The sequence below is a fragment of the Balaenoptera acutorostrata genome, chromosome 3 (assembly GCF_949987535.1).
Source record: "Balaenoptera acutorostrata chromosome 3, mBalAcu1.1, whole genome shotgun sequence".
Classification (NCBI taxonomy): domain Eukaryota; kingdom Metazoa; phylum Chordata; class Mammalia; order Artiodactyla; family Balaenopteridae; genus Balaenoptera; species Balaenoptera acutorostrata.
Genome location: NC_080066.1, coordinates 96,016,929 through 96,034,923, shown reverse-complemented (window position 1 = coordinate 96,034,923; position 17,995 = coordinate 96,016,929). Strand labels below are relative to the sequence as shown.

Below are 17,995 nucleotides of genomic sequence, written 5' to 3'. Positions count from 1 at the left end.
ATGGGAACAGGTGAGACAAGTTCCTGGGAAGGTGGCCGAGACCTCAGGGCCAACTTTTGTGCAGATTCTTACTTTGAGAGGGTCAAGGTTGAGCCCTTGTCTTGCAGGATTCCTCCTCCTCTGAACCCCAGGGTGCCCTGGCCTTTTCCAAGAGTTTTACTTCTTCTACCTACCTTTGCAGAGAACCTTCCATGAGCCAGGACTGTGTTGGTTCCCCTGGACCTTCAAAGATGAAGTCTGCTTTCTGGGAGCTCTCAAGTTTGTGGGAGGTAGGATGTCAAATGCTCAGCAACAAGGAGGCTCTGGGCTTGGACTGCCTGCCTTGGGCCCCAGGCTATACAACTTGCTGCTGCGTCACTGTGGCAGGTTACCTAAATTTCCTTTGTTCCAGTCTGCTCATCTGTGAAATGATATTTACCTCACAAAGCAGCAGAGAAGTTTATAATTAGAATGGATGTAAAAGCACTTAGCAAACTGCCTAGCTCATGGTAAGCACTCGATAAATGTTTCTGTTATAAGCATGAAGTGGAAGGGACAGAAGTGAGGTAAGCAGTCTGGGAGCACAGAGGAAGGAGTGCCTAACTCTGCCTGGAGCAAGAGCTGGTTACTGATGACCTCACCAAAGGAGTTATTTAAACCTGGGGCTTTGGTCTAGTTGGGAGGAAGTCAGAGAATGGGCATTTTGAAGATGTTGCCCAGGTGATTCTGATATGCTATCTGTTCCTGAGCCACCAAGAACCATTAACTACTCTTTAAAAGTAACTTTATTGTTAAAAATTACATTTCATAAGCCTTGCAAAATAGAGAAGAGTCACCATACCCCAATCCATCTATCATTAGTATATGATGCCCTCTCTTTTTCCTCATGAATCTTGTTTTTGTTGTTTTAATCGTTTTTAAAAAAAATTATTTATTTATTTATTTATTTATGGCTGCATTGGGTCTTCGTTACTGCACGAGGGCTTTTCTCTAGTTGCAGCGAGTGGGGGCTACTCTTCGTTGCGGTGCACGTGCTTCTCATTGCGGTGGCTTCTCTCGTCGCAGAGCACAGGATCTAGGCACTTGGGCTTCAGTAGTTGCGGCACGCCGGCTCAGCAGTTGTGGCTCGCGGGCTCCAGAATGCAGGCTCAGTAGTTGTGGTGCATGGGCTCAGCTACTCCACGGCATGTGGGATCTTCCCAGACCAGGGCTCGAACTCGTGTCCCCTGCATTGGCAGGCGGATTCTTAACTACCGTGCCACCAGGGAAATCCCAATCGTTTTAATCATAGTGCATGTGATAGTTCCTGTTTTGCATGTTTGTCTTACTATGCAATCATAAGCATGTTCACTACATTGTTTTCCTAATGGATTTTTACTTTAAACTGTTTTTCCTAAATATAAGTGGTTTATGTTCTCTTAAAAAATTCCCAGTCTGAATTGGTATTAAAAATAAAGTGCAAGTCTCAATAGTCCTACTACTCAGAGATAATCACTGAGCATTTTTACGTGTTCCTCTAGATTTCTTTTTTTTTTTTTGGAAATAAACACATATATACTTTTTAAGTTTAAAAAGTTATTTTAGGTTATTTTATAAGCTGTTTTTCATTTAATTATATATGCATCGTAGATAGGTTTCCAAGTCAATAAGTATAGTCATACATAATTTTTTCTAATGACTGCACAGATTTAATTTTATGTCTATATCAAATTTATGTAACTACTCATTTATTGCAGGATTTTTAAGTCGTGTATACATGTGTGTGTGTACTTCTCCACCATGTGGATAATTTACTTAAACATTTAGCTATTTTTGGATATTTAAGTAGCTCTTCTTCTTTTGTTTTGGCTATAATAAGTAACAATGCATTGAAAAATCTTGAGGAATATGGCTTTTCCCATATTTTGAATAATTTCATGGAGTGGAAGTATTGGGTCAAAGGGCAGGGACATTTTGTGATTCTTGATTTGTATCACCAAGCTGCTTTTTCAAAGGGTTGTTTGTGCCAATTCAGATACTTTCAGCAATGTGTTAGTACCAGTTTCTCACCTCCCACCCCACTATCAAAGGTGGTAGGTGGAGGGGGGATATTTTCCCTAAGCAGCAGAGGAGGTGGACTAAAGGAGACAGGATAGAGAGAGGAGAAGAGGGGAGAGTGAACATGGAGAATGGAGGGAAGGAGAAAGGAATAACCAGAAACAACCATGTGCCTGTAATTTTTTCCAGTGGGAAAAGTAATTCATGCTCCTTGTAAAAAACCCAAACTTTTCCATAAATATTTACATTTAATATGGAAAGTCCTCCTCTGGTGACAGGCTCTGCTAACAGTTTATGTATATTATTCCATATTATTTCTTTTACTAATATTAATGTATAACTTGTTTTTAAAGATCTAGCTTCATACTATACACAACATAGTGCAGCATTCCTACTGGAGATTATATCTTAGGCACCTTTGGAATGATTACTTTAAGTGTGCAGATAATTTTTAGTTTAAATATCTAATTAGAATCGAATGAGAAGCAATACTGCCCCTTTTCCCTGCCAGAGGGCTCTCCCTGTTCCTCGTCAGCAGTCCCCTGACCTCAGCAGCAGTCCCTCGGAGCCAGTTCTGCGAGGTGCAAGCCTTCTGCTGCCTCTGTTTCCCTTTCCCCTGGCCGCTGCTTAGGGGGTCAACCCCAGGCGACCTGCGGACCTTCTGTGGGTCGGGAAGCCAGTAGCCAAGGGCGAAGGCCGGTAAGGGCCCTCCTTGCCCTCCACTCCCAGAACCTCGGTGCCTAAGATTAACCCAACCATTGTTGCAAAACTCTCCTGTCCGGGCAGAACTAAACCCATCGCCTTGGGGCAGGACTGACCTGACTTTCCTGTCTTTATGGCTTCTCTCCGCAGGTCGGGCCACCACTGCCAAAGTGACAACGTCAGTTCCAAGCGCTCTGACCGGCTTTTCCTGGAGCCAATTTGGGCTCAGGCAGTCCCACACCTGGCCTGGGGCGTAGCCCTCACGTGACCCGCAGGCTCTGAACGTCCGGTCTGACTCAGTCTCTCAGCTTCCGCAGAACACCTTGTCAGCCCCGTGACTCAGTTTCTCCATTTGCTCACGCGCGCCAACAGCGTGAGGCACCTGTACGGAAGGCGGAGGTGCCTCGGACAGCTTCTCCAGAGTATGTGCTCCCAGGAGAAACCCCAGAGACGGGCATTTACGCCGCCCAGAGCCCTCCTTCTGGACGTGTCCTGCACTGGACCTGGTAAAGAGTCCGTGCTGCCTGGGGTGGCAGTGACTCGGCCAGGTGCACTGGCAGGACTGCTTGAGAGACACCCTTCTGGGGCCCGCCAGCCATGGTTCTTGAAGGGCCCAGGCCGTAAAGGGGCTGATGGGGAGACGACCGGTGCCCTCGTCCGTGCCCACTGCCGGCCGCCTGATGCAATCTGAGGCGTCCTTGCTGCACGCCTGAGCTGGGGAAGCCTCCCCAGCCGTTGCATCACTCCTGCCAGGTTTGCTACAGAGGTGGAGCCGAACCAATCAGCGGGCGCGCTGGGCCCGGCGCAGGACGCGCAGTTACCCATTCAGGCGGCGGCGCGGTTAACCGGGCAGCAAAATCCGAAGGTGATTGGCCAAAAGGGAATTTGCCCCGCCCCAATAACCGCGGCAGCGGGCCGCGGTGGGTGGGGCTTCCCGGCCGGAGGGTTTAAAGGGGACCTCGGACCGGGCAGCGCAGCTGGAGCAGCAAAGCAGTGCCAGGCCAGGTGGGTACGTCCGTGGTCCTTCCGTGCCCTCGCCGGAGACCAGCCCCGGAAGCCGCCCGGGCCCGTCGCTGTGTCCGGCACCATGAAGCAGGAGTCTGCAGCTCAGAACACCCCGCCCGCCTCACCGCCTCCCTCGCAGCACCCCCAGGACGACTGCGACCCCCAAGCGTTGTGGATTTTCGGGTACGGCTCCCTGGTGTGGAGGCCCGACTTCACCTACAGCGACAGCCGTGTGGGCTTCGTGCGCGGCTACAGTCGCCGCTTCTGGCAGGGAGACACCTTCCATCGGGGCAGCGACAAGATGGTGAGCATCTGCCCATGCCCGGGTGAATGACGGGGGTGGGGACAGGATAGTGGGCACCGTGCTGGTGCCCTGGAATGTCAGGGTCTATCTGGGCAGACGGTGACTCCGTCGCGATGGGGGAAATATGTAAACCTTGCTTACATATTTTGGCTTAAATTTGTGTGCCCAGTGGGTCACTGTGTGATGGCTATAGGCTGATCCTGTGGATCACCGTGTTGATGAATATTTCTGATTATCAATCTGGGCCACTGCCATGTGTCTACTTCTGTTGCATCTATGCATCATCCCCCTGGATGAGTGGGGCTCTCTGAGGCCTGGGACAGAAGGGTTACTAAGAGTTTTCTCTACCAATGATGGCAGAGCTCATTTCTAATTTGTTTTTTTTCAAAATCTCTCTTCCCCCCCTAGCCTGGTCGTGTGGTGACCCTCCTTGAAGATCGTGAGGTAAGTGCCAGAGTCAAGAAAGAGACCCAGCATGGAGGGGTGCAGACAGACAGAGCTTGTGGATCCTTGGCTGCAGGCTAGATTAGATGCCCGGCTGGCTGAGGGGAAGGGTGGGTCTAGCTAAGTGCTTCTTATAAGAATCACCTGAGGATCTTGTTAAAATACAGATTTTAATAAGATTTAGAGTGGCCTGAAACTCATTCTTAACAAGCTTACAGGTGATGCCATTGTTTCTCAGACCATACTCTGAGTAGGATTTCTGTTCTTTCTGAGGCTAGACCACCTTACCAACCCGTGTTAAGGGAGGATGAGGGCTTGATATATTGCTACTAGAGGGCTCATCAGCGCTCTGCCCACCTCCCTTACAAACACAGTACTGGGGTGGGACCAGAAGGAGCTGTGTGACTGACCCCAGTGCCCATGTTTTCTCCTAGGGCTGCACTTGGGGTGTGGCGTACCAGGTGCAAGGTGAGCAGGTGAATGAGGCCCTGAAGTACCTGAATGTGCGGGAGGCAGTGCTTGGCAGCTATGATACCAAGGAGGTCACCTTCTACCCTCAAGATACCCCTGACCAACCACTCAAGGCATTGGCCTACGTGGCCACCCCGCAGAACCCTGGTTACCTGGGCCCTGCGCCTGAGGAGGCCATCGCTACGCAGATCCTGGCCTGCCGAGGCTTCTCTGGCCACAACCTTGAGTACTTGCTGCGCCTGGCAGACTTCATGCAGCTTTGTGGGCCCCAGGCACAGGACGAGCACCTAGCAGCCATCGTGGATGCTGTAGGCACCATGCTGCCCTGCTTCTGCCCCACTGAGCAGGCTTTGGCACTGGTCTGAGGGGCTGAGCCCCTACATGGACACAGGGGCCAGGTCCCCACTCCAGTGCACACAGACAGACTTGATAATAGCTGGAGCCCACTGAGAAGACTTGGTGGGCCGACAGGGGCCTCTTTTAAGCCCCTGCCTGTCCGCCAGCCCCCAGATCTCCTACCTGACACTGACTTACTACTTGAAACTTTATTTATTGCACCATGTTGGTGTGGTGGGCAGGGTGGGGGGCCTGCCCTAGTTATAGGGGCCCTGCTGAGCGGTGCCCCACCCCAGGCGCCTGGTGCCTGACCAGATTCCCCCCACTGCTGCTGCTATCCCCATACTACCCAGGCCTCCACCTCCCCAGGGAGCCTCCAAGAGCCTTGACCCTCTGCCCCCCACTCCAGACCAACCATTCCCTAGCCCCAGAAACAACACCCGCCAAAGGTCCCAGCTTGCTGGTGAGGGTAGGAGGGAGTGAGGAGAGGGGGCCCTATAAGAACTGAGGCCCCTGCCAGCCCTGCTCATCCCCCAGGTCCCCAGGGCAGAGCTGGATCTGGAAGCCAGACACAGCTGCTGAGGCTGGGCCTAGGCCTCTTACCCATTTGGCTTTGTTTCCCTGTCCTGTCTGTCTGTCTGGGCCACTCCTGTCTGTCTGTCGGTCTGTTTCTGGGAAGCTCATCGGTATAGGCCCTGGCACCTTCCCAGTCTGTCCCATACTATAATCCATAAACTGATCTCATTATCGGTGCTGTGCTGGAATGTGGTTCTTTCTTCAGATGGGGGTTTGGGGGTGAGTGAGGTGCTGAAGCCCTGGAAGGCTCATAAGAGGGGAAAGGGCTCCCTCTTCATCCCCATGCCTCTGCCCCAGAGAGGGGGCAGCTGAGCAGGCAGGACTACCAGGTTACATCGCTCCTGTGATCACGGTTCACATCTTAGTGCACACAAAGAATGCCCCCCCCCAAGGCATGCAAATTCAGCCTGGGCAGCTCCACTTGGCAGCCCTGTGAGGAGTCCTTGCCACCGACTTGGTACCCTGTGTCTCCTCCCAGCTGCCTTGAAGGGGCTGCCGGGCTTGCAGTTCAGACCAGGTCTTCCTCCAGTTGCAGGGTCAGCAGCTGCCTCTTCCTGACAGTGAGGCTAGACCTCTGGCTTCCTGCTAAAGGAGCCATGTGGGTTAAAGGAGCTTAAATGGTAAGGTGATGACGACTTGTGAGACCATGCTGACAGTGCAGGCCTGGAGGACCTGGTGGCCCCTTGACTTCCGAGGTCCGGGTGCTCATTCTTGCCTCCTGGGCCTGTGGTGTGGGCTGTGCCTTCTCCGTTACCCTGACCCACCAGGACTCAAGCCCATGATGGGATGAGTTGCCGGGCACCCTCTGGACTGCTGCTTGTTCACCATCTGCCTGCCCCTGGCTACTCTTCCCTCACCCTGGCCCTGCAGGTGCAAATCCCAGCCCCCAAGTTCTCAGTCTGGCCCTGGGCTCCTCAACTGGGAGTGGCCCCTCAGTGGATTCAGCCTTTACTCCTGGACCTGCAGAATGGGTGCAAGGCTTTTGCAGCAGTAGAGCCTGGTTCCAATCCAGCCCATCCCTCACTTGCCCAGTGACCTCCAGAAAAGTATTCAGCCTCTGAGACTCAGTTTACACTGGGACGCTGTGTGGTATGTGTTGCTGCCCCTCTTGTTGTGGCTGGTGCCCTGGTTTGGTCCGGGTGTCCCCAGCAGGGTCAGCTCCGACCAAACTGGGTGACCCTTGTGCCTGGGGAGGGTGCCCATGTGTTGGCAGCCTCATGTCTTGGCCATTGATGGGAGAAGTGTGGAGTCCAGCCAGGTTCTTCTGGGAGCTCGGTCAGGACAACACATCCAGAGGAGGCAGCGGGTGGCAGGGAGCCCTGGACAGCCGCCTCCTATGCCAGGGTAGGGCCAGACAGCCAGTCTGGGTGCTCAGAGCAGAGCCATGCTCTATATGAATGGCGTTGGGGGTTCAGAAGGTTGCTTGCCAGCTGCACATGGGCTCGCATACTTCAAGCCATTCATTCAGCAGGTATTTACTAAGCTGCTGCTACATGCCAGGCACTGATCTAGGCACTGGGGATAGAGCAGAGAAGAAATCCTCCTCCTCAAGGAACTTTGAATTGTGACCATTCAGCATGAAAAGTGTCATGGTGGGAATAGGGCACTCAGCTTAGAAAGGGCTCTTGACCCTGAGGGGTTGAGGGAGGTCAGGGTAGGCTTTCCAGGGGAGGGAATGATGGGGCTGAGAGGAGGTCTCTAGTGAACAGAGGCACGAAACAACTTGTACCAGAGGGGGGGTGCAAGGTCAGACTAGCTGGGACAGAGTGGCATGGGGAAGGGGACATGGGGCGGGACAGGTGGCAGGACCTCACCCTGCTGGCTGCTCTGGTGAGCTGTGCTGTGGAGTAGGCACTCCTCCTGGGTCACTGGGGGCCCCTGTGGGTTCTGAGTGGGGAAGAGACTGCTTAAAAAGGAATACTGGCTGCTGTGTCAAAGGCCAGGGAGAGGGAAGGTGGCCTGAGCTGAGGGGTGCAGTGGGAATGGACAGGAGGATGGATTTGAGAGCAATTTAGGGAGTGAGGTCGGCAGGATTGGTTGTGGCTGGTTGATGAGGAGAGTGAGGAAGAGGATAGAGGGCCGGGGCTCCTGGTGCAGAGGCAGAGTTGGAAAGGGTGCGGGTGGAGATCTGCCCTGTGTGAGAGTGTTTGCCCTGCGGGGGCCTGTGGGGCAGTGGCATCCACATGGATGTTCAGGAGCAGCTGGATACGTGGGTCTGGGACTCGGGAGAGTACTATGGGCTGGAGTTAGAGATTTGGGAGGCACACCCATCAAGACGGCCCTCGAAGCCCTGGGAGTGGAGAGAAAAGAGAACGAGGCCCAGTCCAACCCTGAGGCCCCCCCAGCCCTGGTGGGGTGAGCAAAGCAAGAAGAGTTGGGAACAAGCAGCTGGAGAGGCAGGAAGAGAATCAGGAGAGCGTGGTTTTCTGAGAGCCAGGGTCACGCTGCTGAGATGCTAAGGAAAACGAGGACACAGGAGTGTCCACTGGATGAAATGCCAGGCGGTCCTCAGTGGCCTCAGTGAGAGCAATTTCAGGATCAGTGGTGGGAAACCACAAGGTAGGGCTGAGAAGCTAGTGGGAGGAAAGTAGCTCTCAAGAAGGTTGGCTGCTAAGAGGAGAGAGAAGCAAAGGGGTAACTGAAGTTGTGGGGAGGGCGTAGGAGTCTCAGGACCCCAAGAGCTTTTGTTGATGTGTGATATAGCAATTGACAACATTTAGTGTATTAGGAATTAAGAAGTTTAAAACATATTTATCAATTAAATTTAAAAAATAAATCCATTATATGTTAACATATTTTAAAGGAAAAATGATTCTATTTTCCAGAACAAATTTAGTGAAAGGAGTGGCATTGTTTTATATTTTTAATGTCTGCCTTTAATAGAAGCAGTTGGATTCTCAGCTGTTTCTGCATTCCTTCTGTTGCAAATTCATATATAGTTCTGGAAAACTCCATTGTACACTTGGAGTCAGTTCTTGGAGGAAGTGTTAGACTTTATCTTGTAGGGAAGTTGAGTTCTGTGGTGATGTTTTTATTTTTTCATGTGTTTTTCCTCCCACAAAAGGGTCTTTGTTTGTTTTTGTTCTTTTTGTTTTGTCTGCTTGTCAAGCAGACAAGTGTTGTGTTCAGGTCTGGGCTTAAGGAGGCTTGTGCTGGTGGCAGGGGAAGGCTACAGGATGGGCAGGTGCTGGGGAGGCATGAACTAAAAGCAGGAGCAGGGAATGTGGGGACATCGCCTGGCAGCCAGTTGAAAACGGGGGACAGGCAGGAGGGAGGAGACTGGGGAACCCCAGGGTTTTGCCAAGACGGGGCACGAACAGTTCAGGGGCATATGGGCAAACACCACTCCGGCCTCTGAGCACCTTTCTAGGGCTGACAGGCTCTTAGGGGTTCTCCAGGTTGCCCCCCACTGGGTTCCAGGAAGGACCACGTTCCTCTGAGGGCTGTCATTCCCCTGACGACAGTAGTGGCAGAGAAGCAAAGGGTGTGGGAAGATGGACCTCAAAAGGGGGAGACCTTGTCTTTCCCCAGGCCTGGCTCTGAGGAGGGTCAGGGTGCTCCAGGGCCAGGTTGGGGGAGGGGCCTGTCACAAGGAGAGTGTCCCTGAGGGCCAGGGTCAAAGCAGGAGGGCCAGCCTCCTGCCCCACAGCTAGGGTGACCATATATCCCAGTGTGCCCAGGACGGGCCTAGTTTACTCCTGTTGTCCTGAGGTAATTATTGCTTTCACTCTCAAAAGCCTCGAGGTTTGGAGTGTTTAAATGGCATAGTGTCTGTGGAAACTGGGACCGAGCAGGATTGTTTTTTTTTTTTTTTGGCCGTGCCATGCATCATGCATCATGCAGGGTCTCAATTCCCCGACCAGGGATCGAACCCCTGACCCCTGCGGTAGAAGCGTGGAGTCTTAACCACTGGACCGCCAGGGAAGAGGGCCAGGGATGTCCCCAAGCAGGATTGCTTTACCTGGCGCCTGTCAGAAGAGGCTGACCAAAGCCCCTGACCACACCTGCCCTCTGCCCTCCTTGCCCTGTTCCTGGACCCTCAACCCCTGCCCAGGGGCCCGTGGAGGCCGCTTTCCTCTGCCCTTCCCGGGTGCCCTTGGAGAGTCCCGCCAGGCCTGCCCTTCCCGGTTCAGGCCCGTCCGGGGCATTTCCCTGGGCCGTGAGGGAGAGCGGACACACCCTTAAGGCTCTGCCACCGCACTGCTCTCCTGTCACCGGCCCAACCCCTCCAGGAAGGAGAGGGCACCGCACGCGTCCGCGCCCGCCCCTCCCGCTTCATCCGGGGACCCTGCCCCGCAGGCGCCCCTCCGGCTCGGCGACTCCCCGGTCCTTCCCGCCCCCCAGGAAGATAGAGCCCGGGGTGAGCGCTCCCCTCACCAAACCTTAAACGTGGGCCCAGTCTCCTTCCTCAAACCTTCAGGCGTTCCGCTGTCTGACCGGACCTTAGGGCTCCCTGTCCCGTCCTACCTCCCCCGCCCTGATGCTCGCCCTCTTTCCCTGGACGACAGTCATGCCCTCCAAAGTGATCCGCCTTCCCCAGTTTGGAGCCCTCCTGGATATTTATTTCCTACAAAATGTAAAATGCCAACTCTGGCCCCAGGGCCTGCTCTCCCCTCCCGCCTCGGCCTCGCGCTCCCCCCGCCACGCCCCTCCATCCCGCCGCCTTCCTGTTGTCTCCTCCCACCTCGGGCTATATTTGGTCACCAAGGCTTCGCTCCTACTCTTTTCCCCATGCTAACCACTTTACCCAACCCTCTCACATCCTTCTGAACTCAGCACCGGCCTTGTGCCTGCAGAAGCTGCTGTGGACCTGGGCTGGGGCTGGCTGGTGCCCCACCTCGTGCCCAACAACCCTCCCCCCCCCACCCCCCGTTTTGAGCCCAGCACGTTGTATTGACGTGATCTGCTTGCAGATCTGTCCCCGCTAGGCTCAGCACGCCCCCCCCACCCCGCCCTTCCCCAGGGCAGGAACTGAATGTAGCCCAGCTCTGGGGCCCCACCGGAACTCAGGGGACCTATGGGGAACCGGGTTTAAGGAGACACCCCTTCTGAACGCAATGTCACGCTTCCCCTTGAAGGGAAAGGACCCGTGAAAACCAGTCACCACCAAGGGAGAGTGCCAAGCCGCCTCCTCGGGCTAATATTCAAAGTGAATGTTTCTGTGCACAGCCCAGGAATGTGGGACTGGGAGCCACCAGGGCGAGGGCAGACCCAGCACGTGCCTGACTGGGGCAGTACTGACCTACCCTGGGCTGCCCCCTCTCAGCCCCTCCGTTGGTCTGAGAGAGGTCAGGCCCTAAACACACACCAGAGGAAGGGCCGCCCTTCGGCAGGCATGTCAGGGGCAGGGTCCGTGCCCTTGCTAGTCCTCCCTGCTCTGGGCGCTAAGTTGGAGGGTTGTTTGTGCCTGTCTCATGGGGTGGTGCTCCCTGTCCCCACGGGAGGGGAGCTGGACCCTCCTGGGAACAACCTGAGGGTGCTGGTGACTGGGGGAAGAAGGGGACAGTAATGTACCCACCTGCGGCTTCCCCCCTGCTGCAGTCAAAGACTCCTACCAGGCACAGCCCCTCCTGGGGCTGTCATGTCCACGCCAGGTCAGGACGGTGGCTCTGGCTGGGAGGATGCTGAGTCCGTGGTGGTGAAAGCTGCTCATGTGGGGTACCCGAGTCATCCATCCACAAGAGTAGGTCCTCACCCGTGGAAGTTTCCATAGGAAGGGAGACCAAGTTCCTGCTCACAGGCTACTTGTACGGACCTGACAGAAGCCTGCAAAATGCCTGCAACGTGCAGGGTGCCTTCTTGCTTTGTCTTGCACCCTCCATTCCCCAACCCTGAAAGCCTCTTCCCTGCCAGCTCTGGCCTGGCTAATTCATCACTCAGACTTCAGGGCTCAGCTGAGATGTCCCTCCTCCGGGAAGCCTTCCCTGACCCTTCTCTACCTGACCACCAAGGCCTGGCTTTGGGGCCCTGCTATGCATCTCTGACATCTCTGCTTTTTATCTTGCAGATCTGATGGCACTGTGTTCCTTGTTGGCCTCCCCAGTGGACTGTGGGCCCTTGAGGTGCTTCCCAGAGCCTTCACACAGTAGGTGCTCACATTGTGTTTGTTGAACGAAAGCCCACACCACACACTCAGCAAGGAGCAGGCACTGGCGAGGGGAGGATGGGGACTGCGGAGGGCATTCTGTGCTCTCTCCTCACAAAAGGGACTATGCAGCAGAGGTGGGTGGGGCTGGGGGGGTGCAGGGGAGGGGAGGAGGCGGACCTACCGTGACTACCCCCACTCCAAATCTGCGAGGGCTTCATGCCCTGGTGAGGACATTGAACTGCTGTTCAGATGCAAAGAACGAGCACTGGGCTGGGATCCAGAGGTTCCAGTCCTGTTTTAAGCCTGTGTCTTAGACAAGGCACTGTTCTTCTCTTTGGGCCTCCGTCTCCTCAAATGTAAAATGAAGAGCTGCACCAGAAACCTGCTCCCATCCAGTTCCAGTGGCTCCTCTTTTTCAGGAGGGACATGAGCTTGGGGTTGGAGGGACTGAGCTCAAGAACCAGGGCTCCATGTACCCTGTGAGTCCTTGGCCAGGTTATTTAATATCTCTGAGCTGCAATTTCTTCATTTTTAAAGCAGGAATGATAACCATAACTATCTCTTAGACTCTTGAGATTAGATGTGCTATCAGGTGAAAAACCCTTATATACTTTATTTATTTTAAAATATTTATTTATTTATTTATTTTGGTTGTGCCAGGTCTTAGTTGTGGCATGTGGACTTCTTAGTAGTGGCATGTGGACTCTTAGTTGCGGCATGCATGCGGGATCTAGTTCCCCAACCAGGGATCGAAACCAGGCCCCCTGCATTGGGAGCGCAGAGTCTTACCCACTGGACCACCAGGGAAGTCCCTATGTACTTTAAAGCACTATGTGAATGTTGGTTATTGTTTAACACTACTATTTTCACCAGCACCTAATTAGTTACTGGATTATCTCTAACCTCACTAGAGTGTAAGCTCCACGAGGGCCAGAGCCAGCACCTCCCTGTTCATTGCTGTGTCTTTGGTGCCCAGCACTGAGCCTGGCTTATCTCAGGCCCTCAAAAAATATTTGCTGGCCAAATAAATGGATAAATGAAGTTGGCTGAATGACTGTATGAATGAACTCTATTCACTTAGCGGAGCACTGATGGCAAATCAGGTTATGGGTAGAGGGAGAAAGGGAAAAGGAGGTGGAGGCAGAGGAGGAAGGGTGTGCTCCCTGGGCTGCCGCACTCTGCTGTGTTGGGGAGGGTGGGTGAAGAAAGGCAGGAGGGGAAATGACAGAAAAAAAAACCAACTTGGGGCCATGAGAACAAGGCCACACAATTCTGCTGGGTGCCTTGCAGGTGGCCTCTCCAGATGAGCCCTCTCCCTGGTCAGTGCCCACCTCCACCTCTCACAGCCCCTGCCCTGCCAGCAAGTGGGGAAAGGGAGAAAGGAGGACTGACTGAAAGCCAGGCCATTGTGGTTTGTTTACCAATAGCACAGTCCTCCTGGGTCATGATACAGCCATCAGCATCTGACCCAGCTAAATATATCTCCTCTGCTGGCCTGGACCACACAGCCAGCTCCTGAAGGCCAGGGACCACCCGCTCTTCCCTCTGGCTTGGGCCCTGGGCCTCCTCCTGACCTTTGAGCTCTGTGTCCCCAGGGAGCCAATGGCTAATCAGGTCCCAAACCAAATGCAATTGCTGGCTGAACCCAGGAGGACAGTTTCATTTGGACAGACTCAGAGGACTTAGGGGGGAGAAAGTCCAAAATTTCCAGCAATAGGACAACCAAATGGCCCATCTCCCTTCCATGGCATATTTGAGTAATTATGAATGTTTAGGAAGAATATTTATTAATGTTCAGAAAACATTTTACTCTTTTTACAGTATTCTCTTAACATTAGTGTGTAAGTGAAAAAAAAAAAGCATACAAAGTTAGAGACATAGTATGAATACAATCATGTATTTAAAAAGCATAGATATATGTCTGGAAGGGATCACCAGAAACTGTCAACACAGTTTGCCTCCCAGGAGGGGAACTGGGGGCCAGGGGAGGGGATGGAAGAGAGACTTTTTATTCTTATGCCCTTTTGTATGTTTTTGATTTTGAACTGTGCAAATTTATTACTTATTCATAAGTCAGTCAAATATGTAATAAAATGCAGATCTGAAAAAGAAAAGGCCTGGGCACAAAGAGGCTCTGGACATCCCTTCAGAGGTTAAGAGCACTGATTTGGGTGGTGGGCCATGCAGGGTGCTCCCTTTTCTTTTTTTTTTGTTTTGTTTTTATAATTTATTTTATTTATGTATTTATTTATTTTTGGCTGTGTTGGGTCTTCGTTGTGGTGTGCGGGCTCCTCATTGCGGTGGCCTCCCTTGTTGCGGAGCACAGGCTCCAGGCGCGCGGGCCTCAGTAGCTGCGGCTTGTGGGCTCAGCAGTTGTGGCTCACAGGCTCTAGAGCGCAGGCTCAGTAGTCGTGGCGCACGGGCTTAGTTGCTCCGTGGCATGTGGGATCTTCCCGGACCAGGGCTTGAACCCGTGTCCCCTGCATTGGCAGGTGGATTCTTAACCACTGTGCCACCAGGGAAGCCCAGGGTGCTCCCTTTTCTACCCAGAGGAAAAGCTGGCCCCAGGCCCAGGTAAACCGGAACACCAGGCTTGCAAACTGGAGCAGATATCGATGCTCAGAAAAGACATACCTGCCTTAAAATATCTCTCCATGGTGTCTGAAATTCCAGCCCATGCCTTTCCCTGAAGTACAGCTTCTCTAAAGTCCCCTTGAAATTATTAAGGTGTATTGGGGGGATGCTACCATGTTATCATTTTATCATGAGAACTGAATTGAAATCAGAAGACACATTGTAAGAAAGCTTTCGTTGTGGGAAATATCTTACCTTCTTGCTTTTCAGTGTTTTCTAAATTTCGCTTAAAAGCATACTTCTTGGACTTCCCTGGTGGCACAGTGGTTAAGAATCCGCCTGCCAGTGCAGGGGACACGGGTTCGATCCCTGGTCCAGGAAGATCCCACATGCCACAGAGCAACTAAGCCCATGAGCCACAGCTACTGAGCCTGCGCTCTAGAGCACGCGAGCCACAACTACTGAGCCCGCGTTCTGCAACTACTGAAGCCCATGCGCCTAGAGACCCTGCTCCGCAACAAGAGAAGCCACCACAGTGAGAAGCCTGCGCACTGCAACGAAGAGTAGCCCCCTCTTGCCCCAACTAGAAGAAGCCCGTGTGAAGCAAGAAGACCCAACTCAGCCAAAAAATACCCCATGCTTCTGTTCCTAAAGTGCTTGTTATAATTATATATCAAATAACACATGATCGTAGTAGAAAGTTTGGAAAATACAGAATGGTATAAAGAATTAAAATTCATTCATAATTCATCCAGGAAAGTTTGCTTCCTTCTAGTCCTCTTTCTTATTACTCTATTAAAAAACCTACATATATACATATGTAGGTAAAAAATAAACTTCCTCACTTATTTTGTGTCCTACTTTTTCACCTAAGATTAAATTGTGAGCATTTTTTCCTATGTCATCAGATATTCTTAAAGATATGATTTTTAATGGCCACCTAATAGTTCAACATAGTGATGTACAAAATTTATTTAACCAATCCTATATTGTTTCCATTTGGGTCGTTTCCAATTTTTTGCTAGGTTCAGTTATGCTGCCATGAAACCTTTGTTTTAGTTGCGTATAACAGAAAATCCAGTTCCAATGGGCTCAAGCCAAGGAGTTATTGGTGAAACTCAAAAGTTATGAGGAACGGAACTTCTGACAAGGCTCATTCTGGGCTCCTGCTCCATTACCCAAGGTTCAAAGTTGAGAAGCCTTGCCCTACAGCAAACTCGATTATTCCCTGAAAATAGATCCCTGAAAGTAGAGTGGCTGGGTCAAAGGCATGGATATTTCTAAAATTCCTGACACAGATTGTCAGATTGTCCTACACAAGGCCCTAACACTTTACATTCCCACCCTGGATCTGGGTGTGTGAGGCCTAAATCTTATACAATTTGGGAAAGCCCTCTTTAAGAAAAAGAATACAAAATTAAGCACAAAAGTGAGTATTTAGAATAGAAAAAGAAAAAGCTTACAAATACCTCAAAAATCATAAAATAACATTATTATTTATCAATAGATTGAAACATATGAAACTGCCATATTTGTAGATTAAAAAGCAATTTTATGTTGTTCAACCTAAAACTTTTCTTCTACATTTTTGGCTGCATCTTCTTTTTTTTCTTAACAACTTAATTGAAATATAATTCATGTACCATACAATTCACCTTTTAAAGTGTACAATTCAATGGCTTTTACTACATATTCACAGAGGTATGCAACTATCACCACAATCAATTTTATAACATTTTTATTAGTCCACAAAGAAACCTCGCACCCTTTACTTCTTATTACCCAATCCCCCAACCCTATGCAACCACTAATTTACTTTGTCTCTATAGGTTTGCCCATTCTGGACATTTCATAATCATATAATACCTGGTCTTTTGGTGTTTGGGTTCTTTCACTTAACATAATGTTTCCAAGCTTCGTCCTATTTGTAGCACAAATCAGTACTTCATTCCTTTCTATTGCTGAATAATATTCCATTGTATGGATATACCACATTTTATCTGTCCATTCATCAGTTGATGGACATTTGCATTGTTTCCGCCTTTTGACTCTTGTGAATACTGCTATGAAGATTCATGTCTAAGTTTTTTTGTAGACATATGTTTCCATTTCTCTTGGGTATACCTGGAAGTGGAATTGCTGGGTCATATTGTTAGGGTTCTCCAGAGATACAAAACCAATAGGAGATATAGATAGATAGATAGGTAGGTAGAAGACAGATAGATAGATAGATAGATAGATAGATAGATAGATAGATAGATAATTTAGATAGAAATAAATTGGTTCATGTGACTGTGGAGGCTGACAGGTCCCAAGGTCTGCAGACCTGCAGGATGAGTCTGCAAGCTGGAGAACCAGGAGAGCCAGTGGTGTAGTTTGGTCCAAAGGCTAGCAGGAAGAGCTGCTGTTTCAATTCCAGCTTGAAGGCAGGAGAAAGCCAGTGTTCCAGTTCGAAAGCAGTCAGGCAGGAGGACTTCTCTCTTACTGGAGGGAGCGTCAGCCATTTTATTCTATTCAGGTCTTCAATTGATTGGAGGAGGCCCACTAGCATTAGGGAGAGCGATCTGCTTTACTCAGTCTACTGACTTAAGTGTTAATCTGATCCAAAAAAACTCACAGAAACACCCAGAATAATGTTTGACCAAATGTCTGGATATTCTGTGGCCCACTTAAGTTGATACATAAAATTAACCATCACAGTAACAGTATATGTTTAACTTTTTCAGGGACTGCCAAACTGTTTTCCCAGGCACCTGCAGCATTTTATGTTACCACCAGCAATGAATGATTGCAATTTCTCCATATCCTCGTTAACACTTACTATTACCGTTTTTTTTAAAATAAATTTATTTATTTATTCATTTATTTAATTTTTGGCTGCATTGGGTCTTCGCTGCTGCGTGCAGGCTTTCTCTAGTTGCTGAGAATGGGGGCTACTCTTCGTTGCGGTGCGCGGGCTTCATTGTGGTGGCTTCTCTTGTTGCGGAGCATGGGCTCTAGGTGTGTGGGCTTCAGTAGTTGCGGCACACGGGCTTCAGTAGTTGTGGCTCGCGGGTTCTAGAGCACACGCTCAGTAGTTGTGGCACATGGGCTTAGTTGCTCCATGGCATGTGGGATCTTCCCGGACCAGGGCTCGAACCCGTGTCCCCTGCATTGGCAGGCAGATTCTTAACCACTGCACCACCAGGGAAGCCCTATTACCATTTTTATTGTAGCCATCCTAGTGGGTGTGAAGGGCTTCAAGAAATAATATTGCAATTTCACTTTCTATAGAAAGAATATAAAGAAAATGTTGTATCGTCTTTTTAAAATAGCATATTTGATATAAATTTTTCATTACTGATAGTTTTAGAAAGTGCCCTATTGCCATCTCTGTAACTTCCTCAGAGAGGCCTGTTCAGGCTAGGTCTTGCTCACTGATCTCAGGAGGCATGGTCTCTCATGGCAGCTGGTCCAGCCAGCCAGGTCCTCACTGATCT

At 50.9% G+C, this 17,995-nt stretch overlaps 2 protein-coding genes across 3 annotated transcripts in view; one reads left to right on the top strand and one right to left on the bottom strand.

Moving 5' to 3' along the window:
- The window catches only part of RHOV (ras homolog family member V), a 74,597-nt gene extending 71,127 nt beyond the window's left edge, over positions 1-3,470 (bottom strand). For both annotated transcript variants that reach the window (XM_057542366.1, XM_057542368.1), the window contains exon 1: positions 2,835-3,470. The gene's annotated coding sequence lies outside the window, so the exon portion shown is untranslated. The remainder of the gene's footprint in view (positions 1-2,834) is intronic.
- A 249-nt stretch (positions 3,471-3,719) lies between these two features.
- On the top strand, positions 3,720-6,134 carry CHAC1 (ChaC glutathione specific gamma-glutamylcyclotransferase 1). Its single transcript, XM_007180381.2, has 3 exons — positions 3,720-4,027; positions 4,436-4,471; positions 4,906-6,134. The coding sequence occupies exons 1-3, from the start codon at positions 3,806-3,808 to the stop codon at positions 5,305-5,307; spliced, it is 660 nt and encodes a 219-aa protein (XP_007180443.1). The 5' UTR covers positions 3,720-3,805; the 3' UTR covers positions 5,308-6,134.
- Positions 6,135-17,995: the final 11,861 nt, after the last annotated feature.